At 36.3% G+C, this 22,704-nt stretch overlaps 1 protein-coding gene across 10 annotated transcripts in view; it reads right to left on the bottom strand.

Moving 5' to 3' along the window:
* Positions 1-22,704, bottom strand: part of SLC4A10 (solute carrier family 4 member 10) — a 400,582-nt gene that overhangs the window by 177,823 nt on the left and 200,055 nt on the right. For 8 of the 10 annotated variants that reach the window (XM_007494264.3, XM_056793951.1, XM_056793952.1 and 5 more), the window contains exon 4: positions 2-140. In XM_007494264.3, the coding sequence (XP_007494326.1) occupies positions 2-140 (139 nt within the window). Of the gene's footprint in view, position 1; positions 141-4,971; positions 5,104-22,704 lie in introns of those variants that run through there. The other 2 variants (XM_056793956.1, XM_056793955.1) reach the window with 2 other exon arrangements.

Below are 22,704 nucleotides of genomic sequence, written 5' to 3'. Positions count from 1 at the left end.
CCTGGCTGTCTCTCGCCATTCGGCATCCTCACCTTCACGCCAGCAAATCTCATCAAGTTCTGTGAAAAGGTCATGAGGAATGTGTTCCTCGTCATCATCCTCGGTTCCAAGAATAAACTGTACCCTCTGCGATGGGGTGTCTGGAAAGCCGGAGATATGAAAGAGATATTACCATGGCTTCAAGCTTAGCACATTCTCAGTCACCTCCCCCCCACCAGCCGGCCAGTGTGTGCTCAGGAAATTCAGACTAATTTTAGTATTTTCCTAAGCCAAGCATAATTAGAAGGGTAAATCTGCTATAACATATACATATATAATGCTTCCAAAGACAAGTGTAAAGATCCCTTTTAGGTTATCTGAAACGCTGCTCCTAGTGCATTAGCATGGTCAAAGACATGTTTCTTTCTGAGAAAACAAAGAGTGCACAGAATCAATTCTGTTTTCCATGATAATTAGCAAATGTGTTTACATAAATTCACATAAACATATACATGTATTAGATACATGCATACTCTTTTTTTGGTTCAGACTTCAGATTTCATCCTGGTTTAGAAACTTTCCATTAATGCAAATTGGTAATTGGTCACTTTGAATATTTAAAAAGTTGCCTAGAGTCTTGACAGTTTAAATCCTTGGTCAGGGTTACAAAGCTAGTCATGGACAGGACCTTAGTCCAGGTCTTTATAACTATAAGGGTGACCTTCCATCTATTACACAAGGGCTTTATGACAGTGTAATGGATAAGTTATATGAAATACATGAAGGGAAAATGAAGGTTTAGAAAAAGTTGGCTAGTTTCTGGAATGCTCCTATGTCTATGTCTAGTCCTACATACCCTTCATGGGTTTCAATTCCAGCACCTACCTGATTGTCGGTATCCATTAGGTTCAGTCTGGAGCTTTCTTCTCTTACCTTTCTAAGCTTTTTCCCTTTGTGGCATTTTTTACAAAAGGACTTCAGCTAGCTCTTCTAATCAGTCCTAATATCTAAATCTGCATATCCAGCTCCAACCTCTCTCTCAAGATCTGGATCAATATTTCTGCCTGATGTAGATCTCTGCCTGGATGACTTATTATCAAATGCAAAATGTTCAAATTCTAGCTCATTGTTACCACTTCTCTTCAAACTAACCAAAACAAGACAATCTTTCTCCTACTAACTTCCTTTTTAATTAATGAACACTGTCATCTTTCTGTTACTCATGCTAAAAAGCATGAGATCTTCTTTGTTTGCTTCCCCTTTCTTAGTAACCAGAAGTTAATCAGTTGATCAATAAATGTTGTATTGATTGATTTACTGATTTCCAGGTATTGTGCAAGGTTTCTGGAGATACAAATATGAAAACACCTTTCCTTGAAGATTATATATTCTACTGGATAGGAATCTCTTGATTCTTTCTCTGCAATATGTGTCCATACTGTCTTTTTCTTCTTTCATTTCCCCCACACTGGTTTAAGCCCTCAATAAAAATTGATTGTCCTACTTTTCATTTCTCTTCTTTCCCATTCATCAAATCAAAACAAAACAACAAAGAAATGTCAATGGTTTCCCTTTGCCTATTAGGTAAAGTCCTTAATTCTTTCCCTAGTATTGAAGGCAATTCAGCATATAGCTCCAACCAGTCTTTCTAGTTTTATTTCCTATTACTGAATGCCTAGTATAGTACCTTACATATCATAGGTGTATGATAAATATTTATTGAACTGAAGTTGTTCCTAACATCTGTTCTAGCCTATACCAAAACTGCCTTATTGTCTATTGAACATGCCCTATATGTTTTCACTTCTATTCTTCTCACTTCAAAATTCTACACATTCTTTATTTCATTTTACTTTAAAAAAACTTACTTTTTGTCTTAGGATCAATACTAAGTATAGGTTCCAAGGAAGAAGAGTGAGTGGCAAGGGGTTGGCAGTTGGGGTTGTGTAACTTGCCCAGCATCACAAAGGAAATGTTTGAAGAAACCCCAGCTTAAATCACAATTTCTCCATAAAATCTTTCCTGAGTCCACTGACTTGACCCTAATTTTTTCCTTTCTCTGAACACTAATGGCAATTTTTTTTAGTACCTCGTGTGGCATTTAATGACTCCAAGAACATATGATAGACAGAGACAGACAGACAGACAGACAGATAGATAGATAGAGATAAATAGAAGTTTATATCTATCTTTCTATATAATCTATATTAATTTTAATTAATTTATATATCCTATCCAATTAAGTCATAAGCTCTTTGAGTTTAGTTACTATATCTTAATTTGAGATCCCCCAAGAGCTTTGCCTCTTTTTAGGGAAAACTAATCCCGATCACAAGAAGGAAGGAAGTATTGCTGGCCTAATTCACATTGTAGAGAAATGATGGTAGATATTAGTTCTATCACAAAGTGTGATTTTAAAAAGTCCTAGTCATACAGAGTAGGGCCCTCTTTGACTTGGTGGATGCCAGGCCACCATCCCTGGCCTGATGATCTGCTTGCCAGAATCTTTTCCATAAGATGAGGAAGGTTGGATCTATCAAAGATGAAGTTCAAGTTTCACTGTGTCCTTCTTGCATATTCTTACTGTGTTAAGGCCAAGGAAATCTATTTTTTTTGGTTAACTCTTCAATGATTTACAAGTGTTTGATTCTGTGCCCAAATTAAACATGAAATATTGAAACTGACAATTGGCACGAGGCCCATTGCTACCATCTTTGTATTCCTTGAAGTACCTTGCAAAAGGCATCGCATATTAGAGGAGCTCTATGATTAAACTTTTGAGAATACATTTTAAATTCATGAAAAAAGAGGTTGTATTATAGCATCTTGAAAACAGAGAGTATATGTCATGAAGAAGCACAATTATATGGTCAAAATGGTAACTAGATGAGGAGTCCTAAACACCAGTGATCTTGTCCAAAGTCTGCCATGTAATTTGGGCCTTCAGCCATAAAATAAAGAGGATATATTCCCTGTCAACTTGCTGAAAATCCCTTGAAAACTACAATTCACTACATAAATATGTCATTATTAATATCATTATCATAGCTTTGTAAAATACATATCTGGTGTACATAAGCAAGGAGAGAGGAATGATTGAATTTTAATCACAGGAAGAAAGCTGACTATATAATGATCATACTAAAGAAAATTTTAATTCAACTGAAATTAGGACTACTTAGGTTATACTCATGGTAAGTAAGCCCATGTAGAGAAAGTTAGGTTTTCTTTATGGATCTCAGAGTTTAGGCACTGCCAAGTCTCTAATAGCCTGTAGGCCTTCAAATGTTGCCAGCAATTTTCATACACAGTCCAAGACCTGGAGTTAAGCACTAGTCTTGTAAACTTGAAAATCTAATTAAAATACAACTTTTCTTAAAAATATTCTTACCTTCTGGCTTTGAATCAATATTAAGTATTGGTTCCAAGGCAGAAGAGCAAGTAAGGGCTAGGTAATTGCACAGGATTATATAGCTAGGATGTATTGGAGGCCAGATTTTAAGCCATGGCCTCCTGTCTTTTGGCCTAGCTCTTTATCCAGTGAGCCACATACCTGCCCTTTAAAAATATAATTCAAAGACTCTAGAATAGATAAACAGTGACTTCAAAGATGAGATATTAAATGGCATCCCTTGCTCCATCCCCTGGAATAACAATGGTCAAAAGGTGTAGAAAATCAAATACAATTTCATTTTTTTCCATGTGTTGATTAGCTTTTCCCCTTCCTCTACTTAAAAAAGTTCTTTATTGTAAGGGATGGCTGAGACCAAGAGGGAAAGGGCATGTGGGAAATCCAAATGATGTAAAGATAAAAGTTTATCAATACATCACTATTGAAATAGATGAACAATGATAGAATCAATGTGCCATGTTGTTAAACATAGTTATATTTCCTTATAACTTGTTCTAAAATATATGGTTACTCAATGTTAGCATAGAAATATGCAGGAATCAGAGGTTAATATAGAGTGGAGATGGAACACAGGAAGAGACATGATTGCCAGACTGGAGACAGAATGTTGCAGAAGGTTGCTGGGAAGTTTTTCCAACTGACGGAGGAGTGGGGGGAGGTCCTGAGCCTTGAAGAGTGAAGGAGCTTCTTGAGATCTGGATTTGGAAATCTCATCTAATCCCCAGGAGTGTCCCAAATTGACTGCTATGTCTCTGGTGTCCATTAACTGACTTGAATCTCATCTAGTCAAGAACTAGGTGGTCAAACAAGGCATTTCAGATTAACTCAAGGGGGATTATTCCCAGAGGGCAGTCTGTGTCTCTGACCTGAAGAAACCATCTGTCTCTGTAAGCTCTTAACCTCAAGACTCAACCTAATACTTAGAAATTTAGTTTAAGTTAATATAGCTTAGGAAAAAAGAATTGCTTTCTAGACTGGTCCCGGCTGGTGGCCAAAGCCAGGTACTTAAAACCAGTCTGTAAAGATAGCTTAAGGATCTCCTGAATCCCATTTTCCTAAACCTTTCCCTTGCTAGTTATATTAATAAACCACTTTTAAATCATATTCTAATGCAGTCAGATAAATCTTTGGAGAATATCAAGGGAGGTAGAAGGTGAAAGGGATCAATTGGGGAGGCAGTTCTAAGACGTTTCAGTTATGCCAAAACCACCATTACTGCCTCTCTGACAGGGTCTGTATCAGAAAGGCTATCTAGGGGTGCCAGGCATTTTGCTAAGCCCTGGCAAACCATCAATACTTTACCCCATAGATGTCTCTTATCTGAATATAGGTCTTATCTCTCCCTGTACACAGTTTTCATCACAGGGACATACCCCTTGAGGCCCTCTGGTTAAGAAGAAAAACCCAGCTAGTTTTCAAACACCATCTAGTCTTGCTAGTGTAGCAATGGAAAATAAAACTTAGCAAGGAATGATTGACAGGGAGTGAGACTCAGAATCATCTTTTGCTACACTAGCTAATAACATCATTAAGGGCTTATTTCCCTTCTTACAGTTGGTGAAGCTAGCCAGGTTTCTTACCTATTTTATTGAAACTTTGAGAAACAGAAGACAGTGGGTGGTTTTGGCCTACTTACAGTTGAAAAGCCAGTGTGGGAGTAATAGGTAGCCATCTTGGAAGCAATAGTCTAGTCAAAGCTACTCTGCCCAGCAACAACAACAGCCAATAAGAACACTCTGCTCTTCCCAAACCTGGGGGTGGGGGGTGGGGATGGTGTGAGCTCTTAAAGGCATAGACTTAAAACCACTTTTTTTCCTCTGGCAAGAAGCTTTTGGAGATAACCACAGCTAACCAACTTGTAGTGGCAATAGGTTATCTAGCCATAATAGGAAGCTTTATTTACCTATGGTGTATATTCTTTTCTGTGACAATTCTGGATTATATATATATATATATATATATATATATATATATACAATTTTTTTTAAACATTTGTGACAGCTTGCAGAGGTTGAAGGTAGACAAGTTACTTTGTTACGTGCCTCTGGGAGTAGAAATAATAGTTGCAATGATCAAGCTGTACTGTGCTTTAAAGAAAGGAGTAACTTTGGTGGTTGAGAAACTAGGCAAAACAAATGAAAAGAAGATCATGATTCTAGCAATGAGGGAGGGGACCACACAGTTAAAACAAAAGGTTGCAGATTTGACTGAGGAAAAGGAAAACAACAAAACAAATAAAACACATAAAGACAATGCACAAACAGACCATGTAGCCAAAGGGGGGAAAAAGTTGAAACTGAAGGGGCAATACCAGTACTGCCATTAAGGGACCATATCAGTTTATAAGCTGCAAAGAAGTTTTAATGTTATTTATTTAATATTGTTATATTTGAATAGCTATGCTTTTATAGAAATTATCTCTAGGCTCATTCCTAGCTCTGAATCCTGCACCTATGAATTTTTTAGATTAACTTTTCTTGCCCTTTCCATTATCTATGATGGAGGACCAATTCTATAAGATCCAAGTGTCATTTGGTGACAGGTACTAGATCTACACTTGAGAGAAATAGATTTCATGACTGAACAGAGTATGGTTTACAAAGGGGAAAGCGTTGAGTCAGGTATTCCAATGAGAAGACAGTAGTGTAGGGAAGGAGAGTATGAAGCGTCTGAACCAGGGTGATGGTTGTGTGAGAGTAGCGAGGAGGACTTTTGATGAAGGGAAAGATTTGACTTTGTGGTTCAGTTCTTTTCAGCCATGTCTGATTCTTTGTGACCCCTTTTGGGGTTTTCTTAGCAAAAATAATGGAGATATTTACTGTTTCCATTTCCACCTTATTTACAGATGAGGACAATGAGGCCAACAGGGTTAAATGACTTGCCTAGGGTCACATGGCTACTGAGTATGGAAGGTCAGATTTGAACTCAGAGGATGAGTTTTCCTGACTCCAAGCCTGGCACTCTATCCCTGTGCCATCTAGGTATTGGCAAGGAGGGGTGAGAGCCTGAAGATCGCTATGTGGGAGTTAAGAAGAGGAATTATGCAAGAGATATAGAGAAAGAAAGATTTGGTTACTGACTGAAGGATATCATCCAGGTTGCAGACCTGAGTGACTGAAGATGTTTTGGTCCCCTTGACAATAATAGTAATCTGGTGAATAGCTCTTATAAAGGCATGAAGGTTGGAAGGTGTTGGACATTCATTTATTCTACATTTATTGAGCAACTAAAGGCACTTTGCTAGGTATTAGGGACATAAAGATAAAACAAAACCGAACTAGCCATGGGGAAGTTTACATTTTACTCAAAGGGTATAGCATGTACACAAATAAGTTAAGTACAAATGGTATTCAAAGTGATTAAAAAGGACTTCTAAGAAGAAAATATCAATGATTCAGTAGATCAGGAAAAGCCTCACATAAGAATTAGAGTCTGACCTGTGCTTTGCAGGAAATTAGGAATTCTTTTTTTTAAACATTATTTTATTTGGTCATTTCCTAGCATTATTCATTGGAGACAAAGATCATTTTCTGCACCCCCCCCCCATCCCATAGCCGACGCGTGATTCCACTGGGTATCACAAGTGTTCTTGATTCGAACCCATTTCCATGTTGTTGGTGTTTGCACCAGAGTGTTCATTTAGAGCCTCTCCTCTCCACCCGTCTAGCAGTTGCTTTTCCTCGGTGCTTTTACTTCCACAGTTTGTCCTCTGCTTGTGGATAGTGCTTTTCTCCTAGATCCCTGCAGATTGTTCAGGGACATTGCATTGACCCTAATGGAGAAGTCCATTACATTCAATTGTACCACAGTGTGTCAGTCTCTGTGTACAATGTTTTCCTGGTTCTGCTCCTCTCACTCTGCATCAATTCCTGGAGGTTGTTCCAGTCCCCATGGAATTCCTCCACTTTATTATTCCTTTGAGCACAATAGTATTCCATCACCAACATATACCACAATTTGTTCAGCCATTCCCCAATTGAAGGGCATTCCCTCATTTTCCAATTTTTGGCCACCACAAAGAGTGCAGCTATGAATATTCTTGTACAAGTCTTTTTCCTTATTGTCTCTTTGGGGTACAAGCCCAGCAGTGCTATGGCTGGATCATAGGGCAGACAGTCTTTTAGTGCCCTTTGGGCATAGTTCCAAGAAATTAAGAATTCTACTAGACAAAAGTGAGTGGATTCCAGATATATAATATGTATGTGGGATAAAGGGTGGTTCAATTTGGCTGGATCATAAAGTAAATGTTAGGGAACAGCATAAGATAAATGTTTGTTGGCTTTTCTTAAAAGGTAGAATGAAATAAAAAATGTTAAGGTCCAGTAATTTGTTTAGTCGTCAACAGGGAGCCATTGAATAGTTCTTAGCAGCAGAGAGGTGTCTAAGGAATATTATTCCTTATGTAGACAGAGGAGAGACTAGAGGTTGAAAGACTAGTTAGTGGGTTAATGGGTCCTATGCAAACTGAAATGATAGTGTGTAGTAGAGTAGCAACAGTGTCAATAAAGGGGAAGAGATATTTTTAAAGAGATTGTTGAAAAAGGATGATGCAACCTTGGGTATAGCACTTGTCATAGTAAATAAAATATGAACCATTGTAGAGGGTCTATAAAATAGTCAGATTTTGACAACTTTTTATTCCATGTGTTCTAAAGGCAGAGAAAGGAAGTAAACTGGTTCTTGCTTGAGTCAAACTTGTTGACATGTGAGCCAACATATATTAACAGTTTTGAATCCCCTAAGTAAGTCAACCCATATTCTTGGAGGTACCAGAATTTTTCTGTCATAGAGTGATAATCAGGAGAAAATCAACTCAATCTAGTAAAGGAGGAAAAGGAAATGACTCCATAATCTGGAGAGTAGAATACAAAAAAGCCATCCAGAGGAAAAAGAAAAGCAGAACTATTAATAAACTAGTAAGAACTATTAAGCCAACTAGTAAGAACTAAAAATAAAATTATTAAGAAATGCGTTAGAAGCTGTTCTGCTTATCAAACTGAATACTAAATAGTTTTTAATCATTTGGTTCTCCAGACATAAATTATGCTTTCTTTCAGCTCTTGGTCAATAAAAGCACTAGATCTCAATAAATGTGTGGTCTTTTGATGATTACTAGACATTTTTTTTAAGTTTTAAAGTTTTTTGATAAATAGAACCTGGGAATTTCCCACTTTACTGTGAATCTTGTATATTCTTATTTTATTACTGAGTCATGCTTATTCTTGCCATTTAATTTCGTCTAGGGAGTGACAATATAAAAATGCATCAATAAATATTTTTAAAATATGGTAGTAAATAGAATAAGAATTTATATATATATATACATATATATATATATATATATATATATGGAATGACTACAAAGTAGTGTGATTTTGCATGAGACTGATTAAATTGGGCTTAATACTTTATGGCTATGGCAGATATACTCACATATACTTGCAGGTATACATTTGTATGCCTTCTGTCCTTGATCTCTAACTTCTGATCCCAAACAGGGAAGAGGAATGTAATTTCCATTCCAGATTTTTATGAAGTCTGGAAACACTAATACAGATGGTTTCAGATCACTCATTCCATCTTCATTTTGGCTGATCTTTTTCAAATAAAAATCTCATTCTCTTGCCCTTTTAGACCTCCCCTCTCTAACCCTGGTTTCAGCTGGTCCTGCCTACCCACCATTTAATTGAAATGAATAAGTTATGAAAACAGTTTATTTAAATGACTGTAACAACTGCTTTCGTGGTTAAGCCTAACAGCTACTTGGCAATTCTTGTTGACTCCCTAGTTCATATTCCATAATGAATGCTCCAACATCTTTTCCTTTCTTCTCAGGATATCATTTTTCAATCATCACTTTAACATCAGATTTAACCTCCTCCTTCTTCACTGACACTGAAACCATCTGCCTTTCCCCCTCTTAACTTCTCCAAACTTCTCAACATTATCACCACTTGGACTAAGGCTCCCAGCTTCTATCTAGTCTCTTGCCTTGTTCATATAACCTCCGTATAGTTCTTAAAATAATCTTTCTAGCCTGATGATATCATTTTTGTGCTTATCTCCAGGGAGATCCTCCTCCAGAATAAAAAACAAACTTCCCAAGTCTTCTATTGCTCCAAATTTTGCCCTCTGGAGCTAAGCAGAATAAGTCTAATCCACAAAAGAATCTTTGAGATACTTAAAAAGATAGCAAATATGTTCTTCCTCCACTAACCCACCCAGAGGCCTTCCTTTACTCAGGTTAAACAACCCCAATTCCAGCAAGCAACCCTTATATGATAAGAATTCAAGTCTTTTTACCACACTGGCATCCCTCCTCTAAGAACTCTCCAGTTTATCAAAGTCCTTTCTGAAATGTGATACCAGAATACAATATTCCAATTGTTGCTTGATCAGAACAAAGTAGAATGGCATTTCCAGCAGCCAAGTCCAAGGCTCTATGCCTCACTTAATCTAGCCTAACTTTATATTATGAGTTCAGTATATCTAGCTAGCCCCTACCACAAAGTCATGCTTCACCACCATTTTCCTACTATAGTGCCCTATTGAAGACACTGTTGGCACCTGCTCAGACAACTACCAGTTTTGCCATTGAGCTATGGTTTCCTGACTGATGAGAGCTCATTATTTTTATCTGTCACTCAACCATAATTCACTTTAATCTTCCTTTTACCTTTAATCTAGAATAATAGAATTCTGATGAAGTCCTCTGGAGGGTCTTGGTAATCACTACTTGCTTTTCTAAGTGTTCAAAAACTAGTTTTATAACAATATATTTTTGCAATTTTGCCACTAACTGAAGTCAAGCTCACAAGTTGATTGCTTGTAGACTTCATTTTGCCCCCCCCTTTTTAAATCAAGACTTTTTTATCCTTCTCCAGTAACTTTATGATTGTCTATTGACTTTTAAAGATTACTATTGGTGGGTCAGTAATCATATCCACTAGGTTTTCAGTACCTTTGGGTATAGGTTTTTCAAACTGGTAACCTGAACTTACAAGTTGAAGCTATAGTTTCTCTTATTCTCAACCTATCTCAATTCTAGATTTTTTTTCTTTCAAGTACAAAGATCATTTTTGTTGACAGAGAAAATGGGAGCACAAAAGGCATTTAATAGTTTTTTTTTCCTTTCTGTGTTCTATAATCCGTCTCCCAAACTCAATCTCACTCAATCTGTGATCTAATCTCTTTCTTTTAACTAATTTTATCCCTAATATAATATTAAAAAATTCTTGCCTTATGTCTTAGAATGAATACTATGTATTGGTTCTTAGACAGAAGCAGGGTAAGGACTGGGTAATAGGGGTTAAGTCATTTGCCCAGGGTCACACAACTAAGGAAGTTTCTGAACCCAGAGTTGAACTCAGGACCTCCCGTCTCTAGACTTAGTTCTCAATCCATTGAGCTTCTATTTGCCCTGACTCTGATATAGTTTTTTTTTTAAACCCTTACCTTCTGTTTTGGAGTCAATACTGTGTATTGGCTCCAAGGCAGAAGAGCAGTAAGGGCTAGGCAATGGGGGTTAAGGGACTTGCCCAGGGTCACACAGCTGGGAAGTGTCTGAGGCCAGATTTGAACCTAGGACCTCCCATCTCTAGGCCTGACTCTCAATTCACTGAGCTACCCAGCTGCCCCCTCTGATATAGTTTTAAGGAAACTTTTTCTTTTAGCCCTTAGCTTTCTTTCTTTGTCAATCATTAATTAGGGATAGTCAGAGAAAGTATTATGTTACAAAGATAGGGTAAATTATTTGATATAACATGGTAAGAAGTTACAAATCATACTGAGCCCTATTAAATGTGACATTTTGAAGGCATAAATCAGTGTGGAGAGACTTTGCATTGTACTTGGGACTGTTAATACAAATTTATTAATTGGTTTATAAATGTATAAATTAATGCCCACAGTACATTGCCATAATAATCCATTCTTGGCCCTCTTCTTTTTTCTTATGACACTCTCAGTTCTTTATAGATGATTATCAAAACTACCTATACCTATGCATGCAAGTTTTCTCCCCCTGAGTTCCAGGTCTGCATTGTTTACTTAAGAGTACCTACACTAAAGTCCTACTCCAATGTTTCATATTAGTGTGGTGGTAACCTTGGGTTCTTGAAGACTATATCTAAGAGTGGAAGAATTGGTAGGTCCAATTAAACTGCAGAGGTGCCAAGTGTAGTGAATGCACTCTACCCTGATTATCCAGGAAAGCTTCATCCCTAAAAAGTTGGATGCTAAAGGACAAATTATTTGGTCACAGAAACTCATGAAGGTATGAAGTTATTTCAGTCTGCAGTGGTGGAGGATATTTACATTGAGGAAATCAAAGGTATTTTGAAGCAATTAAACAAGTATTTTTAAAGGTATCTGTAAGGGAATGTCTTAAGAGAATTGCCTGGAAGCTCCATGAAGTTGTGACTTGCCCAGGGTCATCCAGCTGGTTGATAAATGTCAGAATCAAGTCCTGAACACAGATTTTCCTAATTCCAAGGTTAGTCCTACATTATACTGTTGTTCTTCTATGGAAAAAAAGAATAATAGTCAAGAATGGTAATTCAACCTTTAAAATGAATTAAAAACACATTTTTACTCTTTTGGCAAAATCAGTGAAAATATTTATTCCTGACATAGGACATTTTCTTCAAGACCTAACAATATATTATAAAGAAAGGCAAGTAAAGTGAAATGGATGTAATATGGATGTAATTTTTAGCTTAATTATGAATAAATGAATAATTATGAAAAGTACTAGACAGTAGTTTAGCAGAAATTAGGAACAGGTCCACATCTCACAGGGTCTGATAAGGTCAAGATGAGTAGATGATCTAGACATAAAAGGGTGGTTTCATGGTCAAATTAGGGGAGCACAGAAAATTTTGCCTGTCATTTATAAATAGGGGAAAACTTTAAGACCAAACAAAAGATAGCATGAATCATAGGAAATATAATGGGTAATTTTGATTACATGAAATTAAGTTTTTACACTAACAAAACCAATGCAGCCCAAATTAGAAAAAAAATGGGAAACTAGAAAAAATGTATAAGTTTTTCTGAACAACATTTCGTTTCTCAAATATATAGGGGACTGAGCCAACTTTATAAAAATAAGAACCATTGCCCAATTGATAAATAGTCAAAGGATATGAAAAGGTAATTTTCAAAAGAAGAAATAAAGCTCTTTATAGTCATATGAAAAATACTCTACATCACTTTCCAAGATATAAATGAAATTTAAAACAATTCTGAAGTACCATCATATGCTTATGAATAATGATAAATGCTAGAAGGAATATGGAAAGATAGGAAGGACATACTAAGATACTGATCCAGCCACTCTAGAGAATAATTTGGAACTATGAACATAGGACTATAAAGCTATGAATACCTTTTGACTCCTCAAATAAATAACCTACTAGTTATATATCCCAAAAAGATAGTAAGAAAAGGACTTATATGTAGAAAATATTTATAGTATTTTTTGTGGCAGCAAAGAATTGAAAATTGAGAGATTCTCATCAACTGGGGAACTGTTGAACAAGTTGTGGTATATGATTATAATGGCATACTATTGTGCCATAAGAAATAACAAAGGGTCTGGTTTAAAAAAAACCTAGGAGGATCTATCAAAGTGAGAAAAACCAGGAAAGAGCTGCACATTGTAACAGCAGTATTATAACAACAATCAACTGTGAAAGACAGCTACTCTGATCAATCCAGGATAATTGGGAAGGACTCATGTTAAAAAATGCTATCCATCCCCAGAGAACTGATCAATTGCTAGTACAAATTGTAGTATTATGTTTTTAATTTATTTTCTTGCCTTTTTTGCAATATGACTAATATTGACATATGTTTTGCATGATTTTACATGTCTGTCTTTTCAATGGATGGAGGAGGAAGTAGAGGGAGAAAGAGAATTTGGAACTCAAAAAAGAATTTTTTTATAATGTTTAAAATCTGACCAGAAAAACTTCCTAGCTGTGTGACCCTGGGCAAGTCATTTAAATTCCATTGCCTTACCCTTACCTCTCTTCTGCCTTCTAAACAATACACAGTATTGATATTAAGATGGAAGGCATGGGTTAAAAATAATTTAGAAACAAATCAGGATTTGAAAGAAAGAAATAAAAAGAAAATGAAAAGTAATCATTTCCTTTGTCCTCTCCTAGGGGTGTTATGCAACAAGTTCCCATTCTGGGATATTCTAGTGACTCTGAGGCCATCAGTTAGTATCTAGTCCCTGTACCAGCCATTCCATCTCTTAACAAGTATTACTAAATCCATGACACATGATGCTTTTCAAGACAGATAAAGAAAGAGTATAAGATGTCTGTCTCTGTCTCTATCCATTGTTCTGGTCAATAAGCAGATTATTATTAATTTAATTATCATATAATTAAATAATAAAACCAAATATGATAAAATAATTGTTACTTTAATAATTCATTAATAATTTTTTACTTATCATATGTTCAGAATGCTCCTCCCCTCTAACAACGTAGAGTCCTCAACTCTATTTGTAACTGAAAACAAGTGATCATGTAGTAACATCCAAATATTTCATAGAGAGCCCTCCATTCTCCCCCTCATCCCCAACAATTTCCTCTGCCATTACAAGAAATTTTTCTTCTTAATGTTAATTGGGGGTGGTGTTAAGGATGTTCAAAATTTACTAATTTTTCATGTTAAGAAAACAGATATACAAGATATTCCAAGTCTTGGGATAGTTTCAAGCTTTAATAACTTTGTTTTAATAGCTTAAAACTAAACAGACTTTTGGGACACCTTATTTAGTGCCCCTTGATAAAGTACTCCATATGATTTCTAAGAAATATGAGCTAGGGTTATCAAAAAGTAGGTTTTTTAAAATCATTACCAGTTACACAATGTTGAAAAGGGAAAAGTGAGTTCTGCTCTGCCCCTAAAAATACAAGAAAATCTTACTAAAGTTCTAAAACCCAAATCTGACTGGTTTTTGCAATCAAGGAATATTTTGTAATTATAATAGTTACATATATAACTATAATGCAATAAATAAACAATATAATAATAAAACATAATGTAATATAACTAATATAATTGTTTATTTATTACAGTGATATAAATTGAGAGGTGTTTTGATTTAGAACCTCAGACAACTAAAGGCAGAGTGACAGGAAGTGGGAAAAATACAGAATATGTACAGAGAAAGAAACATAGAACTCATAGGATGGTGTTTTAATGGGGCAGAAATTCTTTTCACATGTTCCAGGAAAAAGATCTGGGAAAAGAGCAAATAATGATGAAGTATTTATCTTTTTTTGTATAATATGGGACAGATCCTGCCAGGTAGGCAAACTAGGTGTAAATTAAGAACTTCGGGAGGTATATTAATTCTCATAGGCCTCCAGGGCATCAGCATGTTCTCTGAGAAGTTTTACAAATTGTCCTCTTAAGTTTTAAGAGAGCTAATGAATCTCCATTAATCAAGAAGTAGATTCATTTTTATAGTTATCTTTAAAAATTTAAATTGTAATATTTATTAGTTTTTATTTTAAATAAATATTTCAAATATTCTAAATGAGAGTGAAGAAAAGTTGAAACTTCATTGAAAGATTGATATTTCCTGTGTGGATATCCATTATATGGAAATATATGCATTTGTTCATTACTTTCTTTGACTGAGGGAGACAAATGGACTTGATGGAAGGTTACAAAGTCATTTTTATTTTTTACAGTTGATAAAATAGCTGTTTACATAGTTCTTCTTGCTTGAGGAGAATAAATAGGGTTTCAGAGAAAAAAGGTCAATAGAAAAGATGTCTTATTCTGTTGAATTGAATATAAATTGGGTACTGTGCTAAAGTCATTAGAAGACAAAAGAACAGATTTCTTCATTAATATTCCTGTGACTGTCATTGTTCCAGAAGTAGTTTTTTGTTTAACTCTATTGAAGAAGGAAGTGAAAATGTTCAAATTAATGAAACGAGAGCAGAAGCATTATGGAAGGAGGGCAAAATCACATCTCTTGGGTATCTTCAGAAAACTGCCTTGTTTTTTTCTTAGGCTATAAGTTCACTTGGAGAACAAAAAGGCACAACACAAACAAAATGTATTTTCCTGTGTGTGTACCTATATATAAATGTATATATTTTAATAAGAAGCTCTTCTAGATTTAAAACATGAATGTGTTATGTTTATTTGATAAGAATACTAGAACAAAACTATTTTCAAACATGATATATTTCAATATGAAAAACAAAGTCTGGATATTGTAGAGGGAAAACTGCTTATGATAGTATCTTTGTTTAGTTGTTTTCAGTCCTGTCTGACTCTTCATGACCCCATTTGGGGTTTTCTTGGCAAAGTCACAGGAATACTTTGCTATTTTCTTCTGTTCATTTTACAGATGAGTTAAGCAGGGTTAAGTGACTTGCTAAGGGTCACACAGTCTGAGTAAGTAAAGCCCTTGAAAATAGGACAATTGTTCTAGTATATTGAACAGAGCGGAGGAGGGATAAAATCAGCTTTTTATATCATAGAACATAATTTTTCTCCGTGGCTTCTTGGCTGCTCTGCTAACCAGTAGAGTCTTGGTTAAATTACATATTTGAAACAAAGTAATCAGGATCATTTTAAATAAGATGAGTCTGACCTTCAATTCTAATAAACAAAATGGAGAAGTTTCAAAAATATATCCTTTTATCATTTCTGGGATGGGTACCTGATATGTATTTGACTGTGATGGAGATGGAAGTACAAGAGAGGATCATTGCCCTAAAGGAGCCTAATTGAAAAGATGAAACTCAAAACCACTTGGGGTCATAACAACATGAGAGAACAAGTCAAAGTCATAAAGAATATTAGGGAAAAAGTGAGGTAAACAGCAGAATCAGGATGAAAATATCAGAAGGCAGAAGATGCAACTCAAGTACTATATCCTTCAAGTTTTTTTCCTAGTTGCCCTATATCAGTGATGGGCAACCTTTTGAGCTTGGTGTGTCAAAATTTGCCAAAAAACCAAGCATAACTCAAGTGATGTGTCATTTAGAGAAAAAATCATAATTTCATGACATTTATAGTTTAAATATAAAAATGTATAATTGTAAGATATAACTGTATTTAATGAACCCCAAACTAATTATTTAACTTACCTGCTAAGTGACTTCTTTGTTCATCTGTCAGTTGGTTTCTTTTGTTGGGCTTGATATTATTTAACTTGTATTAGGTACTGTGAACTAAGTTAAGTGAGGGGGAGGGGGAATTCTTTAACTAACCTGCCTATTAGTGACTTTTTTATTGCTGAAATCCATTGGCTAAATCTTCAATTGAAGGTGGGTATTTTGTACACTTCAAGCCCAAGGAAGTGCTACTAACTTCATCTATCAATCTGTTTCTTTGGTTGGTTTTGATATTATTTAACACTGAAAATAAAGTCTCACAAAAGTACGTAGAGGGAAAAATTGTGAGTAAAGCCATTGCTATATTTTTCAGGGTGTTAAAAGTATCTGGTAATTGGTTCCAGGCACTACTCCATTGCAGGTGGACTGGAACTCCACCCAGTCTTCTGCCCCAGCCCTCCCCAGCCACTTGGCACACTACCCTGGCTGCTCACCCCCCTTTCTGGCCAGCATGTGTGGCAGCACCCCTCCCAACATGGCCTGGGACATGGCCATGGCCATGGCTGAGGCACATGTAGCTCCTGGGCCTCAAGGTGCATTGAGCTCTCATGTGACCACATGTCATTGAAAATGGCTACACATGTCAGTGCTGACATGCGTGCCATAGGTTTGCCATCATGGCCCTAGATGCTGGTGCACCTTATAACTGCAGCACATTTATCAATGTCATATGCTCTATTTACTTATATGTGAATGAATCTATTCTGTCTCTTAGTTGGATGTAGTCTCCTTCTTACTTTTTATTCATATCACCTACACCTAGAATAGGGTAGGGAGAGGCTGCAGGAGGTATGAAGATGAGTAGGTGAAGAAGGAGATCATGCCACATTCTATGCAAAGGTATAGGGTGGGGAAATAGAACAGTATGTAAAGAGATGACAAGTAAACCAGATAGGCTGAAGAGCAGAGACCATGACAAGGAATGGGAATGTGGGGTTGGGAGGGGATGGGGATGGCAAAAAATAGCTAGCCAAACAATAAAATGGAACCATATTGTGAAGGCTTCACATGTCAAAGAGAGGAATTTGTATTATATCTTAGATGCATTAAGTAGTCACAAAACTTTTTGAACAGGGAAGAAAGATGTTCAGATGTGAGCTTCAGGAATATGAATTTATTGGCACACAAATTGGAGGGGAGAAAGTATATCTAGAGAGACCAATTACTGGTTTAAACAAAAGGAAATACAGGACTGAACTGTGGAGGATGGGGTGTGAATGGAGAGGAAGATGAAGATAAGAGAGATGTTAAAGGGTTAAAATCAACAAAACTTGCAATTGATTAAATATGGAGAAAGTAGAGAATGAATGAGCGTGAAGAAGTAAGGGCTTGATTCAGAACTTTAAAATAGGAAGCAAGGATTTCAAATGTTTACATAAAGCTGACAAATGAGTTTTTGAAAAACCAATTAAATGAAAAATTTTATTATTTTTATAATTATTTTCATATAATTACTTTTAAAATTCCTGGTACAAATAATTTCTCTATGTCTTTTCATACTGTGTGCCTTTTTTGTCCATATCTTGCCATAAAACATCCATATAGTGTTCATCTGAGAATATAGAGGTTTTTCTCTAATGTCTTCTAACATCACCAAGACAGCATAAAGATGGTTCTTCTTGGTTGCTCTATGACCAGCTCATCTTTCTTTCCAGTCTTATTTCTTTGATATGTTTCAAAGGTTTTTTTTCTATATAACTTGTCAAGGAAATATGGTGTCACCTATCTATGCTTACTAAATGTCATACACCATTGTTCATAATTTTGTTTCTCAGGAGACTTTGATAGTCCATGATTTTCAATGATATATCATCACCAAAAATGGCTTTAAGATCCATCTTGCTCTGTAAAACAAATGTCTTTATTGTCAACAAAACACAGAAGGATCTTCTCAGTGTACCTGCTACTCAATTTGATGACTGCTATGATGTTGCAAAATTATTTCTGTTACCTTCTCATGTTGTTTCTATCAGTGACACAAGTAGTTCTTGTGACTATCTTGCTGAGAGAGGAAAGAAAGCATATGGATTTATTGATACTTTTTCTATCACCTTGCTTTGGTGATGATAACTTCTATGATCCCCACCCCTAATCATCGAATATTTTCTCCCCTTTCAGATATCATGAGATTTGATTCCTTAATACATGCAAAATATTGCCTTCAGACTTGAGCTTCCTCTGTTAATGCTTTGTTTATTCTAGCTGTCTTTCCTATTTTTGTTCCTCCTGATCTCCAGTTTATATGCTTTTCCCACTGCCTCATGAGCACAATGGGAACTGGGAACTTTAGTGTCTCTAACGTTCAAATGCAATGACTGCTGTATTGATGGAGAAAGTTAGTTTACTGTAGAAATCTTGACAAATCTTTCTATTTTTCCTCTATTACCTTCAGTTTAACATTTAAATGCTTTGACATTTTGTTCTCTTAATATTCACTAATAATCTTCATGTCTCTTTTTCTAGTATATCTTTCTTTAGGCCTTGGTTATTTTCTTTAATTTTTATTAGTTTAATTATAGATACAAATTATGATGGAAAAGCATGATTGCCGGATCATATGATTTATTTTTAATTGTAAAATGTATTAGAAATTTTCTAATCCAATTTGTTTCTTTTACAGATGAAGAAACAGGATTAGAAAGCAGAACCAAGGTAATCTTAGATGACGATGGCACTGGCAACTGGACATGGATCCTGGGAAAAGCCTCAAGTAGAAGGTGTTACTTGAGCTAAAACTTGAATCAGATATAAGAAGAGAAAGGAAGTGGGAGGTGGATTGTCATTTGTGAGGCCAATACTATTATTAAATGGAGTATGTAAAGGGGGAATAACGTATAAGAAGGTTGGGGAAAATGAAATGTATGAAGGGTTGCATAACTATAAAGGGCTTTAAATGTCAAGTTGAGAAAATTGTATTTTACTCTAGTTGCAAAAAGTCATGGAAAATTCTTGAGCAGGAAGGGAAAGGTATAGATTTTAACTTCAGGAAGATTTATTTCGTTATTGTTCAGTCATTCCACTTATGTCTGACTTTATGACCCCACTTGGGGTTTTCTTGACAAAGTACTGGATTAGTTTGCCATTTCCTTCTCCAGCTCATTTTACAGATGAGGAAACTGAGGCAAACAGGATAAAGTGACTTGCCCAGAGTTAAGTGCCTGAGGCCAGATTTGAACTGAGGAAGACAAATCTTCCTACTGCTTCCTTCTTCCTTCAGGCTTGGCACTCTATCCATCATAACACAACTATTTTCTTAGGAAGATAATTTTAGCAATTATGTAGCAGATGGATTGAAGACTGGAAGCAGAGGCCAATAGAAGACTACTGTAATGGTCAACACAAGAAGTAAAGAAGATTTGTGCTAGCATAATGACTATGAAGGTAGAGAAAAGGAGATTCATTCATATATTCCCTGGCCATAGAGGGTCTTTGCACTACTGGAGCCATGAGTCTTGTAAGAAGTGATTTCCCAAAATAAGCTGGAAGATCATGCAAAGGCATTGTATTCAACTGGGACTTGACTGATAGTGTTCTAATTTTCTTACTATTCATTTTGTCCCAATTAAATGTTTTATTATTTAGTTCTATTGCTTACTTGGGTCCAATAGCATCAAGGGCAACTAGGGTTAACCTTGGGCTAGATTAATTATCCAGTTCAGTAATCTCACCCAACACCATCCCAACCACCCCTCTGCCTAGAGGCTATTCTGACATAAGTCAGAACTTTCTGTGAAGAGTCAACAATGGGAATTATGGGACTAGGTAAAACAAAGAGAAGTCACTAAGATTGCACAGGTTGCTTCATTTCATCAAATTATGATTGAGCTAGACACTGGGGTGTGTGCTGGGAGGAGGGGAGGAAGTCCAAGCAGACAATCATGAATCTTGGTCCTGACTTTCAAGGAACTTATTAGGAATGACTGATGGACAGGTAGTCACAGGCTTTATCTTTTTTGTTAGATCAACTTGGGGTAACTTGGCAGAATCCATAACTCAGTTTTATCTTTAAAATATATATATTTCAGCATATCTTTGAAACATCTCCTAACCATTCTCCTTCCAATTAAATTGCCCTTATTTTGTACAAACATGTTTTTCATACTTAGAAGTACTCAAGGATTTATAGATTCCATTTATCAGTTTCAGAGTTCTATTGCTGAAGGCAGCTAGGGTTGCAGTGAAGAGGGTGTTATACTTGGATTTAAGAAGATCTGAGTTCAAATCCTACCTCAAGTCCTTACTAGTTATATGATCTTAGTCAAGTCACTTAACTCTTTCGAGACTCAGTTTTTATTATCTGCAAAATGAGGATAAAAATTCAGGTCCCTTACAGGATTTTTGTAAGGATCAGTTGAGATAATATAGAAAGTGCTTCTCAAATCTTCAAACATTATACAAGTGCTAGTTATTCCCATTGTTGTTCCTTACATTTAAGTCAAAAAAGCTCCAGTTCAGTAAGCATAAACCATTGCTTTGGGGATTTCTCTATTAGTATTTCAGCTTACAAAGCACTTAGAACACTCTAAAAGTCTAGTCGACAAAATAAACATAAGGACTTTCATAGCAAGAACAAGATGCTTTTTTAAGCTCCAGGGTGGGGTATCAAGTTTTCATCTAGGACTTTTTAATCTAAGACACAATGACAAGGAGATATTGGAAAAACTTATTTCCTGTTAAAGAAATCTGATCTACTATCAAGGATAAGAGGCATATTCTTCAAACTAGAAAATTGCCTATTGTTCCCTCTGAATCTTACCATTCATTCTTTAAAGTAAAATGATTCTACATGCATTGGATTATGTCCACAACAGGCCTTGCATGACCCACAGGCTTTTAAAATCTCTCAGAATGAGAAAGAGGGGAAGGGAGAGGGGTAGATAAGAAAGACAGACAGACAGACAGACAGACAGAGTAGGAGAGAGAGAAGAGAGACAGAGATAGAGAGGGAGAGGAGAGAGAGACGGAGAGTAGGAAAGAGAGACAAAGACAGACAGTCAGAGACAGAGAGACAGAGACAGAGAGGAGAGAGAGAAGAGAGAGAGAGATGAGGGGAGGAGAGAGAGAGTAGGAGAGAGACAGAGACAGACAGTCAGAGACAGAGAGAGAAAGGAGAGAAGGGAGACAGAGATAGAGAGGGAGAGGAGAAAGAGAGGGAGAGTAAGAGAGAGACAGAAAGTCAGAGACAGAGAGACAGAGACAGACAGAGAGGAGAGAGAGACAGACAGAAATAGGGAGAGGAGAGAGTGAAGGAGAGTACGAGAGAGACAGACAGAGACAGAGAGACAGAGACAGACAGAGAGGAGAGAGAGAAGAGAGACAGAGAGAGAGGGAAGGGGAGAGAGAGAGAGAGAGAGAGAGAGAGAGAGAGAGAGAGAGAGAGAGAGAGAGAGAGAGAGAGAGAGAGAGAGAGAGTTGGAGAGAGAGGAGAGTTGGAGAGAGACAGAGACACAGTCAGAGACAGTCAGAGACAGAAAGGAGAGAAAAGAGAGAGATAGAGAGGAAGAAGAGAGAGGAAGGGATGGGGGGAGAGAGAGAGAGAGTGAGAGTGAGAGAGAGAAACAGACAGACGGACAGACAGAGAGAGAGAGAGAGAGTGAGAGAGAGAGAGAGAGAGAGAGAGAGAGAGAGAGAGAGAGAGAGAGTGAGAGAGAGTCAAATTCTCTCTTCCCTGCTGTAATTGTTCAAATGCTTTGTTCTGGGCCTACATTTTAGACAAATCTGGGAACCTTAAAATAGCATGGCATACATTTCACAAAATTACAGTCTTATCTAATTCAGAAAGCATTCTTTAGGGTAGGATAAATATTTTCTCTATGGTGACTACTTTACCTCTTTGTATGACAGTCAGTGAAAACATAGAATAGCCTAATACTGTAAAATCCCCCAAACTATCAATTTAACAGCCAAGAATATGATATATCATATGGAAGGATCTGTTGCCATGTTCATTGCAATTCATAACTGGAACAGCTCTGTATTCATATTTGCCAGGGCACAGAGAAGAGGACAAAAAAAATTTAAAGGCCTCCATGGATCCCTTGGCTACTGAAAACAAGATATTTATCTAATTTTGGAAACTAAGGAGTTAAAGAAAGTATGCACAGGAATGACAGATGCTGTTGCCACCAGGAGCATGTCATGTTTTTATAT

The sequence above is a fragment of the Monodelphis domestica genome, chromosome 4 (assembly GCF_027887165.1).
Source record: "Monodelphis domestica isolate mMonDom1 chromosome 4, mMonDom1.pri, whole genome shotgun sequence".
Taxonomy (NCBI): Eukaryota; Metazoa; Chordata; class Mammalia; order Didelphimorphia; family Didelphidae; genus Monodelphis; species Monodelphis domestica.
This window is presented reverse-complemented; position numbering and strand designations above follow the sequence as displayed.